Source organism: Lactuca serriola, chromosome 4 (assembly GCF_051521515.1).
Source record: "Lactuca serriola cultivar US96UC23 chromosome 4, Lser_US96UC23_V15, whole genome shotgun sequence".
Classification (NCBI taxonomy): Eukaryota; Viridiplantae; Streptophyta; class Magnoliopsida; order Asterales; family Asteraceae; genus Lactuca; species Lactuca serriola.
Window position 1 is genome coordinate 70,256,596 of NC_136411.1, and position 24,428 is coordinate 70,281,023.

The 24,428-nt window shown below is 31.9% G+C and overlaps 3 protein-coding genes and 1 long non-coding RNA gene across 9 annotated transcripts; 3 read left to right on the plus strand and 1 right to left on the minus strand.

Annotated features, from left to right (window-relative positions):
• The first annotated feature begins 4,461 nt into the window (after positions 1–4,461).
• On the plus strand, positions 4,462–6,797 carry LOC145101839 (calmodulin-like protein). Of its 3 annotated transcripts, XM_079039116.1 has the most exons (7): positions 4,462–4,944; positions 5,183–5,278; positions 5,365–5,514; positions 6,003–6,066; positions 6,290–6,414; positions 6,522–6,611; positions 6,725–6,797. In XM_079039116.1, the coding sequence occupies exons 1-6, from the start codon at positions 4,594–4,596 to the stop codon at positions 6,600–6,602; spliced, it is 867 nt and encodes a 288-aa protein (XP_078895242.1). In that variant the 5' UTR covers positions 4,462–4,593; the 3' UTR covers positions 6,603–6,611; positions 6,725–6,797. The 3 variants fall into 3 exon arrangements, with proteins under 3 accessions (XP_078895242.1, XP_078895241.1, XP_078895243.1); XM_079039115.1 differs by having other exon boundaries at positions 6,522–6,797; XM_079039117.1 differs by having other exon boundaries at positions 4,467–4,944; positions 6,006–6,066; positions 6,522–6,797.
• A 958-nt stretch (positions 6,798–7,755) lies between these two features.
• LOC145101840 (Polynucleotidyl transferase, ribonuclease H-like superfamily protein) lies at positions 7,756–9,739 on the plus strand. Of its 2 annotated transcripts, XM_079039119.1 has the most exons (7): positions 7,756–8,077; positions 8,224–8,283; positions 8,673–8,785; positions 8,916–8,984; positions 9,101–9,152; positions 9,248–9,377; positions 9,514–9,739. In XM_079039119.1, coding segments are annotated over exons 1-7 (696 nt in total). In that variant the 5' UTR covers positions 7,756–7,807; the 3' UTR covers positions 9,516–9,739. The 2 variants fall into 2 exon arrangements, with proteins under 2 accessions (XP_078895245.1, XP_078895244.1); XM_079039118.1 differs by having other exon boundaries at positions 7,757–8,077; positions 9,248–9,739.
• Positions 9,740–13,860: 4,121 nt separating this feature from the next.
• On the minus strand, positions 13,861–15,771 carry LOC145100191 (transcription initiation factor TFIID subunit 11-like). Of its 3 annotated transcripts, none has more exons than XM_079037559.1 (6): positions 15,666–15,771; positions 15,412–15,534; positions 14,808–15,135; positions 14,645–14,732; positions 14,470–14,569; positions 13,861–14,311 (listed from the first exon to the last, which is right to left on the minus strand). In XM_079037559.1, the coding sequence occupies exons 3-6, from the start codon at positions 15,128–15,130 to the stop codon at positions 14,184–14,186; spliced, it is 639 nt and encodes a 212-aa protein (XP_078893685.1). In that variant the 5' UTR covers positions 15,131–15,135; positions 15,412–15,534; positions 15,666–15,771; the 3' UTR covers positions 13,861–14,183. The 3 variants fall into 3 exon arrangements, with proteins under 3 accessions (XP_078893685.1, XP_078893687.1, XP_078893686.1); XM_079037561.1 differs by having other exon boundaries at positions 14,808–15,164; XM_079037560.1 differs by having other exon boundaries at positions 14,808–15,210.
• Positions 15,772–18,319: 2,548 nt separating this feature from the next.
• LOC145101841 (uncharacterized) lies at positions 18,320–19,966 on the plus strand. The gene is made up of 2 exons (XR_013705885.1): positions 18,320–18,749; positions 19,126–19,966. It is a non-coding gene; the product is annotated as an uncharacterized LOC145101841 (long non-coding RNA).
• The last annotated feature ends 4,462 nt before the right edge of the window (positions 19,967–24,428 follow it).

Genomic DNA, 24,428 nt, shown 5'->3' on the forward strand with positions numbered 1-24,428 from the left:
TACTTATCTCGATCGTGTGCAATATTTACTGCTATTATTGTTAAAAATGACAAGTTTGTTGACATTATTGTTAAAAATGATAAGGCTTGAGATCCAAAAACAACAATGAACTTTTTTGCCCCAACAAAAAATAGGAATCATCGTTGACGTGTTAGACTCTAAGTAGCAGTATACTTTTAAATAATAAGCCATAATTAATAGCAGTTGATTAAATTACAATTTGTTAGTAAGATCTAACTTTAAAATTTAAAGTTGTAAAAAGCAAAAATGTAAATACAATGGTATTAGAAAAAAAAGTCTGAAAGTATATTGCTATTATAGAAAAGAGAACCAAGAAAGTGCAGGATATATCTGAGGATGGGCATTAAGTAAGGCCAACTGAAAATTTAAGCATACATATATGTTCCAAGGGAGAAGGTAATCAATCACGGTGTATCATTTGTATCCAATTTCTTATACCAAGGGTATTTTGGTCTTTTAATAAAAAAAGAAAGAATAGGAGTTGGTTAGAACCTGACAGGCGAAGACATCTAAATCTATCTATTTGGAATCCATTTGCTCAACACATATGTCCCCAAATCACCAAACTTCACAGTTAAAACTTGGTTCTATAAATTAAATTCCATAAACAAAATTTTATCATAAATAATTGATCAACAGATTAAAGAAAATTAATTTATCATCATAAGTCATAACTAACCCCATAGTCTATGTCAAAACCATCAATGTCAATAGATTCACCATATTCATGTTATGTTAAATAAGGTTGAAAAACACTCATCAAAATGGATGATTTTTAATTCTTGCAAATATGAACATCAAAATTTTTGTAAGGACTTTACACCAATATTATTATCTCTATTTTCTCAATTAAATCATGAATTGTTGCATCAGCTAGTTTGTGAAATTCAGCAAAGAACTATATGGCGTATACATATAGTTATTAGCTTATTAGTAGTTTTAAATGGATCAACTCACCAAATGCATGTCATTTTTTTATCTTTTATATAAAAGATATCCAATTTATAGCAATTTTATTTTCACTATTATAATTGATAAAATTTTCAAAATATAATGTCTAGTCAATAAAAGAAAATGAGAGTATAAGGCTATGATTTGGTAGATTTCTCAAAGTACAATACCTTAATAAGAAAAAATAGGAAGCACAAGCTTGTGATATAATGAAATGAAAGTATGATGCTATAATACAAATAAATGAAAGTGTGTAGCTTATTTTGTGAATTTATCAGACACAAATAAATGAAAGTGTGTTGCTTACACCAGAAAACAAACAATGGTAAGTACATTGCTATTTTAGATATTTTCTCATCAAATCTTTTTATTTCTTAGACAGACATTGATGTTGACCAATAGGAAAATATGGAAACTACCATCTATAAAGTTGTTAATACTTTCTTTTCTTAAATTCATATTTTCATATGATATAAACATTATTTTACATAAAGGTAAATATAAAATTTTAGGGTCTTTGAGGGGTATTTCACTTAGGCATTCCATCAAACACGTTATATGCATTATAAATACATCAACTTCCACATCCTCATTAACTACTACCATATAGAAACCATCCAATCAAATGAAAAACTAATCTAAATAAACATTGAACAGGGCAAAAAAGAAATACAAACGTCAAAGAAGTAGATCATTCATACCTTTGAGGTGAGTGGTTGCCTTTGATTGCAAACCAAATAGATAGATAGATAGAAATCGGGTGCCTCTATGTGCTGAAAATTCAGTCTAGGGAGTAAATGAGTGAGTGTGTGTAATAAAGATAGAGAAGCACATATATGTGATCAAATAGTGTTTTACCTGATAATCTTGAGGCGTTTAATAGTGGTGAAAGTCATGGTGACGGGTTGAAGTGCTGGCTAAACTCGATTATTTCCACACTTGCACAATCAGAGTCAACTTTTGGTTTGCCCGCATCTGATGTGCATCTGGATTGTCCTTCATGGTGAAACCTTCAGTAACTTGGAGACTTTCATCTTATCTATCTTGTTCCATGTAAAAATTTCGTACTTCTGCAGTAATATGGTTAGAAACCATTAATTCAACTATAAATAAGAACTTAAATTGACGGATGCAGTTAAAACTATTCAATAAACAAAATTACCTTGTCTTGCTGTTCTTATAGGTTATGCGATGTAGGCTCCATAATCCATTTTATGGCACAGGTGAACCCCAAATTTAGTAAATGTCACATAAAGATGGGAATCAGTGTTATATGTGGCCAATTAAGTAACAACGTGGTTGTGCGATTTATGAATAATCGAGAGCGTTGCTTCTGCGGTTATTGTCTTACTGGGTCGAAGAAGGAGAATCCATTGACCAACGTGTGGTGGGTTGTATAGTTTGAGAAACCGGATCTATGAACGTGGGAAAAACTGTCATGAGAAACCGATCGCCTATATGTGGTTGTAGGAGGCAAGAAACCGATTGAACGGTTGTGGAACGATACAACCGATTGTGAACGTGGGGGAGAAAAAGAAGGAAGCGTGCAGAGGAGATGAAAACGGTTGGGAACCTTTGATTAACCATAAATGTTGAGTTATTACGGCTGAGATTGAAAGTTTAGGGAGTTTGAACGGTTGAGATGTGTTGAGCGGTTACATAATCACCGTCATCCATAGTATAAAGAATATTTAAGACTTCCGCTAAGACTCGCTTTTATAATTAAATATGTAATATAACATGTGTAAGACTTATAATTTGGATAAATGAAAATGAAAACTTTGGGTTAAAAATTGGGTCGTTACAAGTTGATATGAGTGCCCTAGTTTGAGAGAATTTGATGAACACTCATGTTATTCCATACTCAAACTAAGGATTTGAATATCTTAGCCAACCTTACCAATTTTCTTTTTAATTTATTTATCATTTATTTTTATTTTTCATTAAAAAGAAAATAGTAAGCAACCTCATATCCCATCTTATGTCGTTCCAATCCCACCCACCCATTTTATACATATTCTTTCTCCCTATCTCATCTTGACACACAATGAAGAACCCTAATTTGCACCACTTTCCACTGTCGTTGGACGACCAACGACTGACAATCTACATCTCTAAACTCACGACCATCATTGTATCTCTAAAGCCATGGTATTTCACATTTCTCTCTCATCCACACACTATCGTCTCCCCCTGAAAGTCAATCACCACTATCACAACTTCATATGGTGGTTCCCAGTGGAAAACCTTTTCAAAAGCCTAATGTGAAAGTGTGGTGCTTCGAAAATGCTCTTTGCCTCCGATCTTCCGACGTAAACGAGTGGTGTATCAGGAAAAGCTTTAGATCTCTGTGTTTCTCTGGCAATCTATGCATTTTTTTTACGATCTATCCATTTTAGTTATGTATCTACTTTGTATATGGTATATAGGTGGCGGGGATCCGATTGGCTCACAGACCTGCGAATTTGTGTTTTAAAATTCGAATAGAAAAGGGGGAAGAGAATGGTGTCTCTTACTGAAAACTGTCATGGTCACCGGAAAAGTGGCAGTGGTGTCATCACCAAAGTGTCTCGCCATAAAATAGTTTGGGGAGAGACGTATAAGGACAACTGGAAAGGGTGAATGAGGGTAAAATGAAGAGTGGGGGTTAATTTTATTTTCTTTTTTATTTATAAATGGTAAACAAAAATAATAGAAATTTAAAAAAGTACTTAAGGGCATAATAGTCTCACGTAGCACCAACAACGCAATAAAACTAAAACATCCACCCAAGTTAAAAAAAAAATTCTTAGAGACCAAAAATACAAATCATCCCAAACCACAGGGACAACCTGTGTAATTTGTGTAATTTACTATAGAAAAAGTAGGGTTGTTCACTATTTGGATAAAACAAAATTATCCAATTGGATAATTAGATTTGACTATTTGGTTCGGATATTTGGATTATTGGAATGAATTTCACCAAAACCGAATTATTATTTTAGATTTCGGACTGGTTTTGGCTTATAAAATAAGAACCGAATAGTTCAAAAAAACCGAATAACAACTTATTATTTATTTATTTTTAATATATCTATAATTATTTATTAATTTTATAAACTATTTTTTTTTTCAAAAAAATTCAAAATGTTTCACCTAATAAAAAAAATTAATATGCAATTTCTTTCAAAAGTGTTTTATCTATTAAATATTGAATTATAATATACATTTTTAGTAGTTGTTTATAAATTTTAAATTATAACTAAATAATTTGTTTTTGTTTCTTTTGTAAAAATAAGATAATATTATAATTATATATAGTTATAAAATGGTATGCATTTTGAAAGCGAATTATACAAACCGATCAAACTGAATTATAATTAGATTGGATCGGATTTAAATTAAGTTTGGTTAATTCGGATTTATATTTTCAAAACCGAAATCAATTTAGATTACTTAATTTAATCGGATGAAAAAAAAAGAAAAAAAAAAAAAAACTCCCCAAGAAACTAATAACATTCCCGCGTTCATCCCCTCCCGGAAATTAACAAACATAAAACCCTACACTGAAAATCCCCCAATTCAATCGAATCCCTCCGAACCTTAGTCGAGAAGCCTATTCGATACCTTAATTCAATCAATATGCAGCAAGCCAATCAATCAGATTCAGAAACCGAAGCTACGGGCTCCGATATGACCCCACGGAGAAAAGGGAATATGGGTTCAGAGAATATGACAGAGTACGAGAAACAGAGAATGAAAAGAATTGAAGAGAACAAGGCGAGAATGAAAGCAATGGGTTTAGACAAAATGGCGTCTTCGTTTATGGGTTCGGTTCCTGTTTCTCGAAACGCGAACAAGAAGGGTAAACAGAAGGTGGGTTTGGAAGACGATGAGGAGTATAAGCCACCTGTTGAGGATGAGGAATTCAGTTCTGCAAGTGAATCAGATGGTGACGATTACGATGATGAATATTACATGTCTCGAACGAAGGTAAGAATATGAATTAGAAGCGAATAAATCAAAAATATAGTGTTTTGACTCTAAAAAGACATTCCAAATAGATATAAGATAAAACCGTGTGTTAAATTAGAAGAAAATCAAAATTGTTCGATAATTCACTTCTCCAAAGAACCCAAACTGTGTTACGACATTTTACCCTTACATTCCAACAAACAATTTTCACAATATCTATCAGTTTAAACATACAATATGTTTATCTTGTTTTCAGCCAAAGGTGAAAAAATCAACACCTAGCAAGAAAATTTCAAAGCTTTCAGAAAACTCGGATTTTGTTGGTGGTGATGATGATGACGCCTTGATGAAGGTAAGCTATTAGTATTAATTGCATGAATTTGTGGTTTTCATTTGACCAAAAGATTTCCATCATATTTTTTAACACTATTTATACAGGCCATTGCTCTTTCTCTACAAGATTCACCAGGTTTTTTGGATGTAACGAGCAAAACGCCTCCTCAAAAATCTGATTCAAAGGTATCAAATGTTGAAAAAAAGCAGATTGTACGTAAAGATGATTCTGGAAATCGAAAGAGGAAAAACTGGGTATGCTTGACTTTTTTTTTTTTTTTTTTTTTTTTGTACTTTAAGTAAAAGGTTTGACTAAAATATGCAACACTGTGACCTCAATCAAATGCTTATTTAGGCAACAATGTTTTCTTTTATTTACCAATTTATGCAATAATGTTGCATTTTCTTTTACCAATTTATACAACTAGCACTAGTCATGAAAACCACATTTCAAGTGGTTAAACCATAAAATGTTGCATCTTTTTGTCTTAAAATGATTTTTTTTTTCATTTTTGTATAAAAAAACCACTTTGTTGCATACTGCATAGATTGGAAAAAATGTTAAAACATATTGTTGCATTAACATGTATTTTACCTTACTTGAAATACCCTTTAATGAATGTCAATAGAGGAATACCACTAATGGAATCAACACTATTGATTTGTTCTTACTGATGGTGAAGGGCATATAAGTAATTTTAACCTAACATCTGCATTTTGATTTTTGTGGGTATTATGGAAAGCAGTTTGCAAGTCGAGTTCAAATGACAGAGGATGAATTGATACTACACTTCTTTCAGTTTGATGGTAATTTCACAAGCTATATTTTTTTTTCTTTTACGTTTTCATTTATTTTTAAAGGAATTGGAATATACATAAATTGAAATCACACATATAATTGGCAGAAAATGGAATGAAATTCAATTCCATTCCTATGCCTATTTCGGTTTTGGTTTATAAGTCTGTAAGATGATTTGGAATGCGAGTAAATGATAAATGACAAAATTACCCTTTTTTTTGGTTTTTGCAGAAGTAGGCAAAGGGGGGATAAGTCTTAGGGATTTGAGAAGAGTAGCAGCTTCACATGATTTTACATGGACAGATGAAGAGATGAGGGATATGATTCAATTCTTTGATAGCAATGGAGATGGAAAGGTTAGGAAGTAGTCTTAATTTATTTTTTTATTCACCATATAATATTTTTTATTAAATTCTTGAAGATTTTAAAACTTTACTAATTTAAAAATCTGTATGTTTGGCAGCTAAGCCTTGAGGATTTCACTAAGATTGTTGAGCGATGTCACATGAGACAAGGGTCTGAAAATACACAATTGGCATCATGAGAAAATAAGGTATTATGATTTTTTTTTTCTTTTATAAATGTTGTCAACTTTATAAAATTGTGTGTGTGTGCAATGTAACATTTTTAATTTAGTTGGTGGTTGTTTAAACCATATTTTTGCAGGGATAAGTAACATCTGATGTAAAAAAAACTAAATTGATGTAATATATTTCTAGTTTAGTTGTTGGTTGTTAAATTATAATATTGGTGTGTTGTTGTGGTGACTTGTGACATTGTTTTTCTTAGTAATAGATATTTTAGTAGGAATTGTGTAGTAGTTATTTTATGAAATAAGGGTGTTAAAGTTGAATTTTTGGATTATAAGTAACTTGTTTTTAAATGAAATCAATACTTGTAAGCTTCAAAATTTGTCATTTAAATGTTATATTATCATAAGCATAGTTACAAAATACCGAAATAGTATATGGTTCATTTAACAAAATGAGCAGTATGTTTTGTCCCTTTTATACATAATGACCATGAATTTGGCATGAGTCCGATTGTTAGTTTTGAAATTGCTTTTTGAATAGTCTTCATCTTGAAAAGTACAAAAAATTAAACGAAAGACATAGATACAAACAGAATTGAAATCGAAGGGTCTAATTTGGTAATTTGGGTTGCAATTATGTCGGGTTCTATTGAACAATGAATGGGTCCTTTCCTTTCCTATTCTATTGAATTTGTTTTTGGGAAATTTGAATGCTATGTATCTACTATATTACATAGAGACACAAATGACTAAATTTATGCCAATATCTTTGCGAATTGCTACCATAGATCATCATTCCTATTGAATAATTTATATTTTAATGAATTTACTAGTTCATATGAATTGTGAAAGATATATGCTTCTCTTCAATTTTTTTAGAAGGTATTCAAAAAGCAATTTGCAATTTGCAATTTGCAACAAAGATATATTGTAAAAACTAAACATTTTGTTAAAATAACCTACCATTTTCATGTGATAATATATTAATTCTTTTATATAAAAAATGCACTTTACAGTTTACACCTAGAAGTGTTTATTGTCGAGATTAGGTGGCTTTTAGTTTTTCTTGAAAACCCATAAAAGAAAAGGTTTAGAAACGTTGAGGGGCGTTTATGCTAAAACTTTAAAGATCAGGGTTATTATTACGAACAGTCATAATATTATTATCCTCCTGGTTGAGTCGAACATCCGGTGGATTCAGGAACCAGAGAGTGCAAATGGCGCAGACGCATGGATTGCCAATATTATTTACACTTTCACCCACTATTCCTTCCAATAAACATCTCAATTCTCTACGAATGCGCTCTTCAAAAATTAGGGCAGATATCTCACTCGAAGTCGAAGAACACCCTTTTCCTTTCCCCCCAAACGCCATGCGAAGGAAGCTTGATTCCAGGTGGTTGGGTGGATTCAGTCTAGGAATTGATCTTGGGTTGTCTCGTACCGGTCTTGCCATAAGCAAAGGATTCTCAGTTCGCCCCCTCAAGGTTTCTTCCTCACATCTCCATCTCCATTAATGGTCTTTTTCAATCTTCATTTAATACCCAATTTCAATTTGTATAACTAATTCGCACAATCTCAATGGGTTCTTAGGTTTTTGATTTGGATTTTATCACGTGTGTGTCTGCTCTAGGTTCTGGAATTAAGGGGCCAAAAGCTTGAGAAGGGCCTGCTTGCAATTGCTCAAGAACAGGTATGTTCTTGGTTATTGAAATTCTACCCTTTAGATTCTAAAAATTAAAAATCAAAACTGATCCATGTATATAGCTCCGTAGCTTCAAACTAGTGTGATTTGAACAGACCATATGTTTTTTCTGTTTGAACCAAAACAAGTTAACAACAATCATTGTAATTTGACATTCAAAAGTCAAATATTCAATAGAGGATAACGCACATCATGTTTATACTAGAAAAATATCTCCATATTTTTGAAATAAGTGTAGTAATATACATATCCTCTTGCCATCAACATTCTTTATTTTGTAGTACTTATAATATCTCCCTGAAGCTCATGTTTGACTTGAATCGGTCAAATATTGACTTGTTTGACCTTTGATTTTTACAAGAATATAATTATTATAGGAGGTAGATGAGTTTATTATTGGGTTGCCCGTTTCATCAGATGGAAAAGAGACGCCACAATCTAATAAAGTTCGTAGCGTTGCAGGTAGGATAGCCATTTGGGCTGCAGAGAGGTATAACTTTTTATCTATCTACCTTATAAAAAAATACAATAAAATTTACATTTTAGGATGTTGTTTTGTGGGAAATTTTCAGAAAAACCACTACATTTACATCATTTTATCTAACAAACTATTTCTGTAGGGGTTGGAGAGTATACTTACAAGACGAACATGGCACATCTACAGATGCAATGAACCGGATGATTAACCTGTATGTGAAAATGCCAACAACTAATTATTCATAATCACTACACTATGCTTTTAATTTTACACAAAGATCTTTCTGATAACTTAATAATAATAATTATAATTATAATTATCTCTCAGGGGCCTCAACAAATCGGATCGCAAACAAAGTCTTGATGCTTATGCAGCCATGGTAAGTGTCAATTTTCCTTAATTTAAAATTAATATAGTAAAAAATAACATTTTGACATATATTTTTTTTTTTTGGAATATATAAACTCATGTTAGATGGTGTTGGAGAGGTATTTCTCGGAATCAGGGGAGAGGGTAGAGTTGGTTTTGCCAAAGCAATTGGAGCTCCAAGAAAAGCTTCGAAAAGGTCCACAGTCAGAATCAGATGATGACGTGGACTTCTTTTAAGATGACATAACCATTCTTCACTTCATTCACACAATGAAAATATGAAATGGACCAAAACCCATGATTCCTTGTTGGGGAGGACATTTTGTTTGCTTCATCAACAAGATGGTGTAGTGGTGTTTAACTTGGTATGAAACAAACACTTTAAAATGGAAATAACCCAAGTTCAAATTTCAAAGGCTTCAATCCCAACCTTGAGTTGTACATTGTGCTTTGGGAATTTTCAGAGGCATAGGATGAAAGAATGTATGCTTGGCCAAAGTTTAACGTTATACATTTTATTAACGAATTATTGACCAAAGTTAATTTCTTAAACATAAATTAATTATCAATAATATTCAATATTGATTTCGTTTCGAGCATATTCATGATATAACTTTAACGACGTAGCTTTTAATGTTAAGTATGAATTTTTAAGTTGTATAATTTTTCAAGAACATATAGACGAGTAGAGTTTAAACAAAAGGTCGAGAATAGTTTATAAATCACTCACAAATTAGAGGGGATAAAATGAAAATTGACTAAATGTTAGGGATGACAGAATGGCACGCAGTTCTAAATCAAATCATCGAATTTTGACACGTATTTTTATTTCCTTATATATACGATATGTTTCGTAGTCATAATTCATCAAAAATCTAACCCCATTTGATTATCTTACTAGTTTATAACCCATTCGATTATCTTACTAGTTTATAACGGTGATTCGATTATCTTAGCTTATAACCGTGGGAACCGCAGTTATAAAATTAATCAAACTTTTATAATAAAAACTCAAAATTATTAATAAGTTATTTTAAATAAATTATTAATTTAAGAGATATTTTTTATTAGTTATATGAAATTATAATCATTGATTCAAATAAATATATAAAATTAATGAAAACAATAATTTAAAATTTAAAATATAATCACATTAATGAGGAGGTCTAATAAATTTAAAATGGAAAACTAATAGATTGACAAGTGGCAACACATTAATGAAAATGTATAATATGATGACAAATGACAAAAGAGCGACTCTTTTATTAGTATAGAGATGATTCATAAAACCTCAATTTAATTTGTTCTATATTTTCTTCAAAAGTTCATCTTATATCCCTAATGATGATAGTCAAGATATAATCCTCTTATTCGTGTGCATTGCGTACAATAATCACACGATGAACCTCAATTTCAAAGCCACTTAGTTCCGGCTTCTGTCCACCAAATTTTCAAATGTCATTTTACCGAATCATATTTGTCTGGTAAGAAATATTAATGTTTCTCAATTTTCAGAGTTTTCAACTCAACCACTTGTAGTGCAGGAGAAACCACGCATTAGCAAAAACACTACGCAGACATTCATGAATAATCGGTGGACAACACAAGATGACATATTTTTGTATGGCTCATGGTTCAACATTAACAAAGATGAAATAATTAACACTGATCAACAAAGGTCAAACTTTTGGATTCGTCTAGGTGAATATTATTATATATATCCTGACAACACACTAAAGCGACGAGGAATACCCAAACACTCCATGAATCATTGGAGCACAATGTTTCATGTCGTTTCTAAGTTTGTTATGTGTTATATATGAACCAATCCAACATAGATGTGAAAGTAGACTGAACGGAGAAGACAAAAAAGTAGGGTTGTAGATTTATATCTTTCAGTGAACGAAAAAATAGGGCTCTAAGCCCTTATTTTTTGTCTTCTTCATTTAACCTACTTTCACAACTTGTTCATAACACCCAACAAACTTAGAGACGACATGAGTCATTCTACCCCAATGATTTTAAAGTGCTTGAGTATTCCCATCGCTTGAGTCGTGTTGCGATGTATATCATAATAGTCGTATATAAAGTTTGACCTATGTTGATTAGTACTAATTGTTGTGTCTTTGCTTATGTTGAGCCATAAGCTATACAACAATATGTCATCCACTGATTATTCCTCTTCGTTTGTGTGATGTTTTTATTATTGCGTGGTTACTCCTGCACTAAATGTAGGCACTAAATGTGGACCAGTTGAAAACACTGGGGGGGTGTTTGGGGTATCTTTTCAGAGGACAAAAGGACTTTTGGGAAAAGTTCCAAAAAGCCAGGTTTCCCTGACTTTTCCAAAAAGTCAGTTTTCCTTCTATAAAAAATCCAAAAGGAGCTTTTAAGGAGCTTTTACCAAACATCTTTTCTCTGTTATCTTTTCCCAAAAGTCCTTTTGCCCTCTCAAAAGATATCCCAAACACCCCTGGAAATCAAGAAACCTTAATATTTTTTAGCAAAAGGATATGATTAAGATACAATGGCATTTGAAAGTTTGGTGGACCAATGTCGAAACTAGGAGGCATTTGAAAATTGGTACATTCAGAATCACTTTTGAAAGAGATTTGATATAATATTTGTTAGCCTAATAGCATTTTGGGTTTTATTTTGGGGATAATGACTTAAAAGGGTCATATATTTTCTGATTTGTACATATTTAGTCACTGATTTTTTTTCGTCCACATTTACCCCTTCAACTTGTTAAACTGTACACATTTAGTCCTTATGACCGGCTACTCCAGGTTAAGTAACAAAGACTTAATATGGTAATATATTTCTCACTTTGTACACATTTAATCCTTAATATTTTTTTTGTTGCAAAATAAGTAATTTTTGTTTTTGTACTCATTAAACACTTATAAATGATTTTTTTAGGTTTTTCTCACATCTTAAGTGGGATAGCCATATGGTGACGAGGTAGGTTGAGGTGGTCCTGCTATATGTTGTAGGCTAAGATACCTGGTGTGGATCGGCTGTAAGTTGTAGGCACGGAGACTCGAGAAGAGCAGTTGGGTTAAGGCGGCTTGTTGACAGACTCTGGGTATTCCAGTCCGATGACTGATTGGACCTATTGTGTGTTGGTATTCCAGTCGGATGACTGATTAAGCCAAGGTATTCCAATCTGATGAGTATGGGTCCGTTATGCATGATAATATGTTTGTTGTATCGGATATTTTGGGGAAACTTACTAAACTTTATGCTTACCCACTTGTTTTTGTTTTCAAGTTCTATCATTGATCGTGGGAAGGCGAATGCATGACTGTACACACTCATCAACAGTATTGAGGATTTCGCGTTTCTTATATTACTCTGATTTTTGATAAATTTTGGAATAAACGTTTTTTTCTTAATAATTGATTTATAATTAGGGAGTTTTGCTTTACTTAAAAATGAAAATTTTTTGTTATGAAAATGAGACGTTATACATAAACATCAACAACCGCACACACTTCATCAATGATTGTCCCATGTAAGATGTCGTGAGAAAACCTAAAGAAATCATTCATAATTACTGAATGAGTACAAAAACAAAAATGACTTATTTTGAAACAAAAAAAAAATATTAAGGACTAAATGTGTACAAAAATATTAAGGACTAAATGTGTACAACATGAAAAATATATTACCCTATTAAGTCATTTTCCCAGCTAACCTGGAGTAACCGGTCGTAAAGACTGAATGTGTAAAGTCTAATAAGTTGAAGGGGTAAATATAGATGAAAAAAAAGTCAGTGACTAAATATATACAAATCAAAAAATAGATTATTCTTTTAAGTCATTTTCTCTTTTATTTTGTATTGAGTTTTTATATTGCTCATTAGCTAGTCTATCAATTATGTCTTTTCCTTTCTATTGTATTTGTATTTCTTATTTATAATAATAATATGAAACACTAGCTCTTCTATGTCTTTTACATGTTAGTTCACAACATTGATATAGAGATAATTAAAAAAGCTAATGTGACATATTGTGAAAGATCATTGATATTGTACTATGTGAATGATTTTATGAGTTGATGAGACTATAAATATTGAGTAAATAGTGTCCTGTTATGAAACTTATTTCACGGATTCTAAAAGAATTTGCAGGAATTTGAAGAGAGGATTCCTTCAATAACAATGGGATTACATACAATTCCTGTACATTCCATATTTAACGGATTTTATCATTACTCTTATCAATAGGAGAAATTTGTCCTTCTGTATTTAAAGACAAAACAATGCTCATTCGTATAAAAAATAAATAAATAAATAAAACAAATTTGTTTATGATATTCTTGCGATATACCTTGTTTTTTGATTGATTATTTTAATTCAATTTATAAAAAAAAATTACTTTTTTTCCTTTCATTTTTTTTTGATAAAAAAATACTAGATAGTCTACTCATAGTTAAAACATAATGTTTAGTTGTTTACGTGTTCTTTTTGTTCGCAATTCTTCAAACTATAAACTTTAACTCAAATGAGATTTTATTAAGAGGGTTTGAAAACTACTTAAATATTTGAAGGGTGTTTTGGTCCTTTAGCATAATTAAATATTTGAAGGGTATTTTGGTCCATCACATCAGAAATTCAAATTTCGTTTGGATTCCAATTCCCTCAAATTTCATCCTTACCCTTCTAAAAAGCCCTTAATTTCACAAGTACAATTTTGAAAGACAATGTAACAACATTATAAAATATTTAGTTATGTACACATAATTTCCTCTCCTATATAAAATAATTTCAAAATCAAAATAACAGGACTCATTTGTATATCTAACATTCCTAACCCTCAACTACAAACAAACCCTACAAATTAAAACCATAAAAAAAAAAAAAAAAAAAAAAAAAAAAAAAAAAAAAATTAAAACATCAAACAACACAAATTTAATCATACTCTACCCCAAAAATTGCCTTGATGAAAAACAGATCAAAATCATCATCAAACACAGGTTTAAAATGCAAAAAAATGAAAAAAAAAAAAAAAGGAGCATCAATCTAAAACATATATGACTAACGAAAAAGCCTTGGCACCGATCTTTTTGGAATCTTTCCTTCAAGTTTTAACCTTCTGTACGCTTCCCGAATGTGACACGGCCTTATTGGCCCCGTCTCCTTTCTCTCTGTCATCACTACCCTCGCTGCAATATCACAAATTAAAATTCCTTCAATTTTTATTTACAATCGTTAACGACGACAAGGGCAATCACGTCATTTGCACAAAAGATTGTAACTTTTGTCTCGTTGACATCAGTCTCAATCCTTGTCCAATGCATGTCAAACACAGTATACAGTGTACCTGTCTCAACAAGTTCACCAACAAAAATCTTTGCTATCCCGGATACGACAATAGTCATTGGCATTGAAATCTTGGCACTTCCAGTAATGCTGGCTAATAACTACATAAAGAAGGATTATTAGGCTTCATTCGTTCATTTACTCATTTTTTCAAGTAGAGAGAAAAAGAGAAATACCCTCTTCATGTTTGATTTCTGAAATCCAGATCTTCTGAAAGATTCATACCTACTCATTTGTTCCTCAGTGAACTGAGATAATATTGATCTGGAACATGTAGATAAAATTATAATATTATTTTTGATGTTAAAAGTAGTTTTTGAAGGGCATATGTAAACTTACTGCATCTTGGCCATTTTGTCGGGGTCTCCTGTAGATGGGAATTTTCCAAGTTCAACATCCATGTTTTCCTCTTCTTCTTCCTCATCATCTTCTTTGTTCTTCTGATTGGTTGGGATGGCTGCTGAAGTTGAGGCCAATCTGACTCTTGATTTTGGTTGGTTTAAAGGATGAATACTGTTTTCCAAATCATCTCTTTGCGAGTTGATATTTGGTTTTGATGATAGAGTTTGAGCCATAATCTCATCATGAGTGTCGGGGGAATCAGGAAGGGATTCATCTAGTTCCTCAAACGCTACTTCAAATGGATCTTTTGATTGCTTCATGAGACCTTGTAGAACAAATTTTACAAATGGTATCCTTCAAGATTTAGCGGATGAGTTGCTTTTGTAACCATTGAATGACACTATGCTTGAAAAAACAAATGAACTTTGAAAAGTCTTGAATAAAGAGGTGCATTCTGTGCTTAATTTAAGCATTAAAACAGGCAAAATTTAGGCAAAAACGTTTTGTTTTTGCAATCAGAGACGTTTCTGTGATACTAACAGTCAAGATTCATAGCTTCAAAATCATTTTAGTAAGATTTAAGTAATGTGAAAATACTGACCAAATATATAACCGAGAACTCCTTGCTTTTGTTCCCTATCGAAAACGAAGAAACCTACAATGGCGATTGATAAAGTTTCCACCAGCTCTCTTTATCCTCACTCGCGACCAAAAATCCGAAAACCTAAAAATATGCATTGACAATTAAGCGTGATCGAACCAGTGATTCTTGATAGATTCCATTTCCACATTGAAATAAGAGTATTATCCAACGCTAAATGCATGGTATTTCCATATAAGATGTGCGACGTTTACCTTCATTCGATTCTGACGCTTTCACAGTGCGAATTTCAAGAATTTCAAACGCACAAATAGGGTCGCCGGCGCCAAAGCCCTTCCAGCTCTGGCAGCGTCTAGGGATGCCAGGAAATCAGGAATAACAAAACGGACAATCGAATTGAATGTTTATAAGAAACGGAGTTACAAAATTAGTCCCTCAATTATACATGAACATGCAGTTTTAGTCCAATACGAGTCGTTGATTTCGCCTCTTCTAGATGCACGGATTCGTTTTGGGTCTAATAAGAAATTTTACCAAATTCGTCCCTCGATTATACATTTTGTTGTCTAGGGTCATTTATTTTACATTTTGAATAATATGCCCATCAAAGTACTTCGTTTCCACAAAATCGGCTATTACCAGGATTGTTATCAAATCCATGAAAGCGCTTTTGGATCTAATAATTTTGAATTGTAATTGTAACTATATAATAAATATAGAGTTGATAAAATGCTGAATTTTTCTATGTAGTTTCTTGCATCTAGTTTCATATTGGCTTTTACAAATAGTAGTTGATTTATCATTCCTATGGTAACAAACCTTACCATTATAGTAATATATAGAACAAATGATAAAGTGTGGCAATGAAATCTTTTAGCACCGAGACTTGATGACACCATTAAAGAGTCATACAATTTGGCATTCTCTTAATCAATTAAATTTATCACACAACTTGTCTTTTGGTGTAGCTACATTTTTCATTTACTAAAATTTGAATTTACATGATCATGGTGTTTAAATTATGTGACGGACATCATAAAACATATAATAATTGTCCTATGTATTGTGTTATCGTACATGTTTTTTTTTAATAGAAAATTGTATTTAGTAATTACTCTAAGGAGTTATCCTCCTTTTTGGCACACCTCTTCTTACTAGATCCATTTGCAATATGTTATTATGAAATTAATCACTTTAAGAGTATCGTGTTGTGTTAGAGGTCGATTCATTCATCTAAGATATAAAAATATTATAATTAAGTTCGACGGAGAGGATCATATTTGTTATCATTTCTTTTTCATTGTAGGCGATAAGGTATTATCTTTGACTCTTGACTTTGAGGTGGATTTTGTCCTCTTGTTTCACCTATAAAGACAACAAATTTACAATTTTTATAACTTTTTTTCATGGGATTTGACAAAAAATTTCTTTGAACAAAATGGAACGAACGTTGCAGATATATTGTGCAGTGACGTTGAAAGAAGGATTGTATTATGAAAAACTAAACAATGGCTTAGGGCCCTCAATTTCAAAGTTTATATATATATATATATATATATATATATATATATATATATATATATATATATATACACATATTTTTGAGGATATAAAGACAAGTTGAAGCTTGACTTGGTGGTAAAAACACTAGTTTATAAAACTAAAGGTCTCAAGTTCAAAAACCCTTTGCTTACTTAAAGGGCCTCGATTTTTGGTTTGCTTAGAGTCTCTAAATTAGTTGAGCCGCCTTGACCTTGATGAGGAAGATGTGTTGAGATTCAGGAAGAAGGTATTAATTCACAATTATGTTCCAAAGAAGGCTGCAAGGAAGTTCCAAATGGGGATCTTAGCCGATGAAGTCCATGAGTTTAGAGCTTAGTTTTATCTAATTTTATATTGTTGGGTGGAAGCGTAAAATTATTTTAATTGTTCAGGTTTGTACGTTAATATAGTTATAGAAATTGTTTCAACTTAAAAGTTTATGTCTATGTGCTTGTTCTACGAGGATATGTGAAAAAATCGTTTGATCTGGCTTTTAACTAAGTAATATTTTTTTTGAAAAACATGTGATAAATGGTTTGTTTGGTTTTTGTAATCACATTTTGACATGACTGGAGATAATGATCATCGAATATTTTGAGATTTAACAATGAAATAGTTTTGATTATTATATATATATATATATATATATATATATATATATATATATATATATATATATATATATAGGGAAAAGGAAACATACATTACAACCCCACCTAAGCTTAGGTACTAAAACTCTTGAAAATACATTGTTTTACTATATAAAGATTACGGTTAATGGATTCACGATTAATACTTCAAGATGTAAACTCAAGATCGACACAATAAGGTTTAGGGTTTAGGGTTTAGGTTTATGTTTAGGGTTTAGGGTTTAGGGTTAAGGTTTATGTTTAGGGTTTAGGGTTTAGGGTTTAAGGTTTAGGGTTAGGGTTTAGGGTTTAGTGTTTAGATTTAGGGTTTAGGGTTTAGCTTTAGTGTTTAGGGTTTAAATTTAGGGTTGAGGTTTAGGTTTAGGGTTTAGTAATGTTCACTTGGATGAAGTAATAAACGATAATTGAGGAAGGAAAAACGGAGATGATAAAACGATAATGAAAGAAAGAAATATTATGGAGAATGATATATTTACCAAGTGAAACCAAACCGGGTATATTTAGCATGTTAAAACGACATATTTTAGAGGTTTAGTACCTAAGCTTAGGTGTGGCTGTAATGTATATTCCCTATATAGGAAGAAAGATATGTTCAACTATTTTAACTAAGTATTGTGTGGATGTAGGAATGATTGTGAATCAATGTAATTTGATAATGTTAGCTATAATTATTTATGGTAATTATTAAATGAATTAATAACCCCTAAAATGGAAAATCAATTTTAAATCCCCAATCGTTCATGTTTATTAACCCTACCTGCTGAAGAAGATAAGTGCGCTTGAGCTTGCCCTTTTGCCGACCAAACTTAAACGAATTTAGGGCTCTTTCCAACCCATTTTTTGTTTGATTGGGAAAAAGGGAAAAGGCACACAACGAGGCGATGAAAGATACACGAAGGAAAGCACGAGGCAGAATCATTGGGGAAAAAGGAATTTGATCCTCGCCTGATCGAGAAGGAGAACCACGGTTGAGAACGGCCGCAAGGTCTATTAATGGTCCAGTGGCCGAATTCGTGAGTGGCCGAATTTGTGAGTGGCCAAATTCGCAAGGAGGGGCGAGCAACACAAGAGGTCGTCGCCTCTTGTCTTTCATCGGGAAGAGAAATTGCTGTCTCTCGGTGTTTGGAGGAGGACGACGATAAGATTGTAAGAAAGATTTCCACACCTTTTGTAGCTCCATGCCTGAATTCAACGTCGTGGGTTCATGTAATGACTTGTTATGCTTGTCTGATTCGCTTTACGGTGAACCCGTTTACGTTTTCAACCCGTTTTCTCGGGATTATTTGTAGCTTAGGAAGTCCAAGCAGTTTCAAGAATAGGTAGAAGAAACTGAGGCAAATTAAACATTTTTTTCACCTGAATCGCATGTGAAATTCTTCCTCCATCTATTCGAATTTCTAAAATCTAAATGATAACAACTTTTATTTTAAATTCATTGTCAATTTGGCATTTTTCTGGTATCAGTTTTCTCGCATGAAGCTGCAATTGACTTCGTAATTTGCTATTCCTCTTACATATTTAGGTGGTCAAAATTTGGGCTAAATTGTGTTAATGAGAATTGCTCAATTCAACAAAGTTTTCAATGCCTATTAGGTGTTCGATGAAATGCTTGATAGGTGTTTTTGACCAATGGTTGCTCAACGACCATATACATGGACTGCTATTTCTATGTCGATGATGTGGGGGTATTTGACATCAGTAGCTTTAATTTTTGTTGCATATGGTGAAATTTATGAAGGTGAAGATGACCTTCTTTAACCTTTTCTTGCTGGACTTAGGTAAGGTATTTTATTAATTGGGTTCTTTGAACAATCATGACTAATTTTCTATAATATTTGCTCAATTTATTATTGTTGATTTCGATTGGTTTTAGTTATGCGAAGAAGTGCACGACAAGTGTCTATTCATGTATCATAGTTTTCGACATGCCTAGCTTAAAGAATGGCCATGAAATAAATTTATGTTACTTCATCTCACGAAAATTGAGTATGTAATTGTGGTGTTGATTTGTAACTTACAGGTAAACCAATGAAGAATCACATGAAAAGAAAATATATGCAATATTCTTTCAGAATCAAAATTTTAGCATATTCTTTTAGAATGAGGAAGATCAATAATTACATTGTAGAAGATTTCGAATCAAGTCGATTATTTGGACCATTGAAAAAGAACAAGCGTATCTGTTCAAGAATTATATATTTGAGAATGATATTTTTTAAGAATTTTATGCATTTTAATGATATTCTGTTAGAATATGTATAATTATATTAAAATGTATCAGATTAATAGTCTGTAAGAATATTTATGAACTTGTAATTAAGTTCGGATGTATATGAATATGTAAGAATGTTGTTATTATTCAACTGCATGTTTAAGAATTTTGACAAAACAATCTCATAGAACATCATTATAACAAAATAAAATTCTAACAAAATTATAATTGAATTAATTAAAAAAATATGAATGCAAAATTAAGATAATAAAAAATCCCTTAAATTTTGAAAATTTAATTTTTAAATTTGTGTTTCCTAATTTAAAAGTAATGGAAATATACAATTTTACCCTTCTTTTATATAGATGGTATTATTCTATTTTGGTTTTTAATTTAATAATATGGATAAATGATTTTCTTAAAATAACTAAAATGATAAGTCAACAATCATTCTTACATCCACACAATAATTAGTTAGAATACAATAACCTAAGCCTATATATATAGGGTTAAGTTCAAATGAGAACACTATTTAATATAAGAAAGTGAGAACACTACTTTATGTTACTATTCTATTATGAATTTAATATGTATTGTATTGTAGTAATTATAATATGAATATATTCAATTTTATATTGCTATTCTACTATAAAATATATATATATATATATATATATATATATATATATATATATATATATATATATATATATAGTGATTTAGTAAATTCTAATGTGAATGTTAAATATGTGATTGTTCATATATTCGGTAATGAATAATGTCATAAAGTTGTACATATAAAATTTTAATGTGAATATTAATGTGTGGTTGTTCGTATATTTGTTGATGAATAATGTCATATCGTTGTATACACACAATTCTGTAGTTGTTTAGATTATGATGGCATGTGCGGAATTAGAAAAATCTAGCGAATCATCATGTAAAATCAAGAACACAAGGAGTAAAAAAATCTTTGTAAGCTCTTATTAGATCTAGAAAGATTATACAAATGGGTCTTGTATACAATTTCTCTCTCTAGTCTAACACTCCAAATGAACTCTTACATAATGGGAGTCACTCACTTCCTATTTATAGGAAAAGACTCAACCCATTTACACATACAAAGAGGAAAGCCTAAAACATTACATCCAAGCATGACTTTGCACCCTAACATTCTCCCCCTCAAAGTTAGGATTGGATGTCCAGCTTTAATTTCCAACGAGCTAGCGCGATCAAGACCAAACTCCCCCTCGAAGTAACACCGGTCTTCAAATCCGCAAATGAATATTCGATAAACCCGAGAAGCTTCGAATACCCATCATTCTCCCCTTTTTATAATCAAAAAATGATTATAAAACCACTAAGGATGAGAAGCGCCCGAGGAATAGACTTCACAATACTCCCCCTTGATGTGTACCAAAAATGAATCACCAAAAATCTTGCACGGAAAAACAATCACGAAAAAGCCATAAAAATTTTCAATTTATGAAAAATTTTGACTTTTTGGGTGAAAGTTGTAAGATTTTTCAAAATCCGGGTAGAAATTGTCACTTTCTGAAACTTGCAGGGACCTGTTGCGCCAAAAATAGTCAAATATGCGAAACTCTAGCCCATTTGCAAAACCGGGCATAAAGCCTAAATTCGCACAAACTGTAGGGACCAAAACTGAAAATTCTGCATTTTTTCAGCTTTTATTACCCATATGCGAAGTTGGGTCAATTTTGCCATTTCGTGAAAAGATCAGGGACCAATTTTGAAACTATTTGCTTTCTTCTTCCCCAATTCACTTATACAGTCAATTACTTCGCATTTTTAGATTCTTCGCACGTTTGTGAACATGGATGCGAACTAACTATTTTGATCTCATATGCGAACCGTTCTTGACCTCAAATGCGAACTCGCACAAATTAATCACAAAATTTTTATTATTCGCATTTCATTCACAATCCAAACACAAGCAATCAATTTTTCATTTTCCTGTAAACATCTTCGCATTTTGTTCTTCAGCTTTATACATCATAGATCAACAATGGAACTTGCGAACTCACACAACCAATCATATCATCAACAGCTAACAACATTATCCAACATCGATTCCCAAATCTTTGAAGAAATCGACCCATCTAATCTTCTAAATCCAAACACATAGATGCTTCGTACATTCACCCCAAATTCTTTCCAAATCAAAATTATCAACAACAAACAACCTTCGCTTGTTCATTCACGAATCGTGAATCCAGTAACAAACGATTCCAAAATCTTCGTCCTTTGTATTTTAGTGATCAACCCAAATCATCAATCACCTTTCGCTTTTAATCCAAAACTTCCCAGTCTTCGTAAATCAACATCACTGAAAATCGATTCCCAAATCTTCGTTTTTCAGTCAACAACACAAATCAAGAGATCGTTTCCTCAAAATCAATCCATAACCCAAACTTTCGAAATAGACAAACATCAAATCATCAATTTCTCAAAATCGGCACCAAATACGATTGATTTTCATCCAAAACAGTCGACGACTCCAAAAGCGAATTCCAATATATAAACAAACATCGATTTCTAGCTACTTATTAGTGAATTCAAGCAAATCATCCCATTATCAAGCATCGAATAACAACTGAAGTCATCCCATCTTCATCTGTTCTTCAGTTCATTATCAATTAACCATTGAAACATACTCAATCCGACATCAAACCTTCGAATCCAAAATCAAACTCTATCATCTATTTCCAAACTAACGAACATAGACACCAATCTTTCGAAATCAACATCACAACCAACCATTCATCAGTTAAATAACCTTCGATCCTATAGATAAAACTTCCAAAATCTTCATTCGATTTGAAATTCCTTTACTGTCGAAAACTCAAATCGACTGTCGACTTCATACAATCGACATTTGATAATCCGATTTCAATTTATTTCACAGCAAAGGCTGTTTAACCTTCAAACCAATCGACGACATCAATAATCTCGATTTCAAACCTTCAATATTGACTATACGACTTCCAATTCCCTGAATCGACAATTTGAAAGTCTAATTTTGACTTTTTTTTGGATACTCGATTGACTATTATTGATTAAAATCGGCATCGATGTCTGATTGTTAAGAAATGACGAGAAGGAATTATACATGAGATTGAACAATTATCGAGAATCAAGAGTATTTGGTCTCCAGATGAGATACATGAATAGTGTCTGAATTTGTTGTATTGGGCTCAATGAACAGTAACAAGTCACATGAATGGACCAAAATATGAATTGTTGAATAATACATATTGATTTAGTAGCTTTGGGTTCGAACATACACAAATGAACAATAATGGATTATTATTTTGGGCTCAAACATTTGGATTAATGAACAGTGAACAATTTTTAGAAAATGACTTTTATTTTGTGATTTGATCTAAAAAAATAATTGGATCAAACAAAGGGGTTAAAACGAATTTCGATCCAATGAGACAAATCGATCAAAAACGAAGAACGCAAAACACGAATCGAATTCATGGACGTTTTGGAATCCATTTGAGAATTTGAGATACCTTTTTGACGAATCGAGTTCCGTGTTCAACAAATGAATCGAATTTAGAAGATCTTGGTTCTTTTGTTGGAATGAGAAAATCTCCAATTTGAACATTGTACCACCCACTATGCGAGATGTACAACTTGTTCTTCGTGTTCTTCATCAAACCAAGAACATCTTCAAAAGAACCTCCAACACTTTTGGGTTTTGACTTCAAATTCAATTCAACACTTGGAGATTGTTGCTTTGGAACCCAATTTTGCCTCACGGATTTCGGCTTCACAACGTTTGACGATTTTTGTGAGTAAACCCGCTTATTTTTGTGATTAATCTTCTTCTTCTTTTTCTTTCTCATCTTTTTGCATCTTGAAGACTTGACTCCATGAACAAACCCACTTTCAACAACATGAACATTTTGAGTTTGAATCAAATCTTTTGGAGTTTGATATTTGTGAATTTCTTGAATCACCGGCTTCCGATAAGGAATCATTCCTTCAAACGAATCACAAGAACACAAAATATCATCGGTTTGAACTCCAATTGAGCAAAAAACTTTTTCATCTTGAGAATCAACTTGAACTCCTTTTTCTTGAACATCAAGAACATCACATTGAACTCCATTGTTTTGAACTTCTTTTCCTTGAACATCATGAACACGATGAACATCATCAAGAACATGTTCTTGAGCTTCACGACAATTTGCATAATATTCAAGTCTATTTCTTCCCGGTTTACAATTAGCAAGAAGAATTCCTTTTATGACTTCACCATTCCTCTTATTTCTTCGTCTTTCTTGATATGTTGTAATCAATCGATCAAACAAATCTTTGTTTTGATAAATTGGATAACCAATGAAATCTCCCTTTCCATCCCTTTCTCCATTTGACATAAGTGTATCTTCACTTTGCAATCCAACAGTCAATTGATAAAGAATGCATTCAAAAGAAGTGTATACGTATAGAAAACTTTCATTCCGAACCAACCATTGCTCCATAATTGCTTCTTTTCTTTTGAATCAAATGTTATGAACTTGAGTTTTCTAGAGAGAGAAAGTGTGAATCAAGGAGATCTCTAGAGAGAGAAAGTGAAT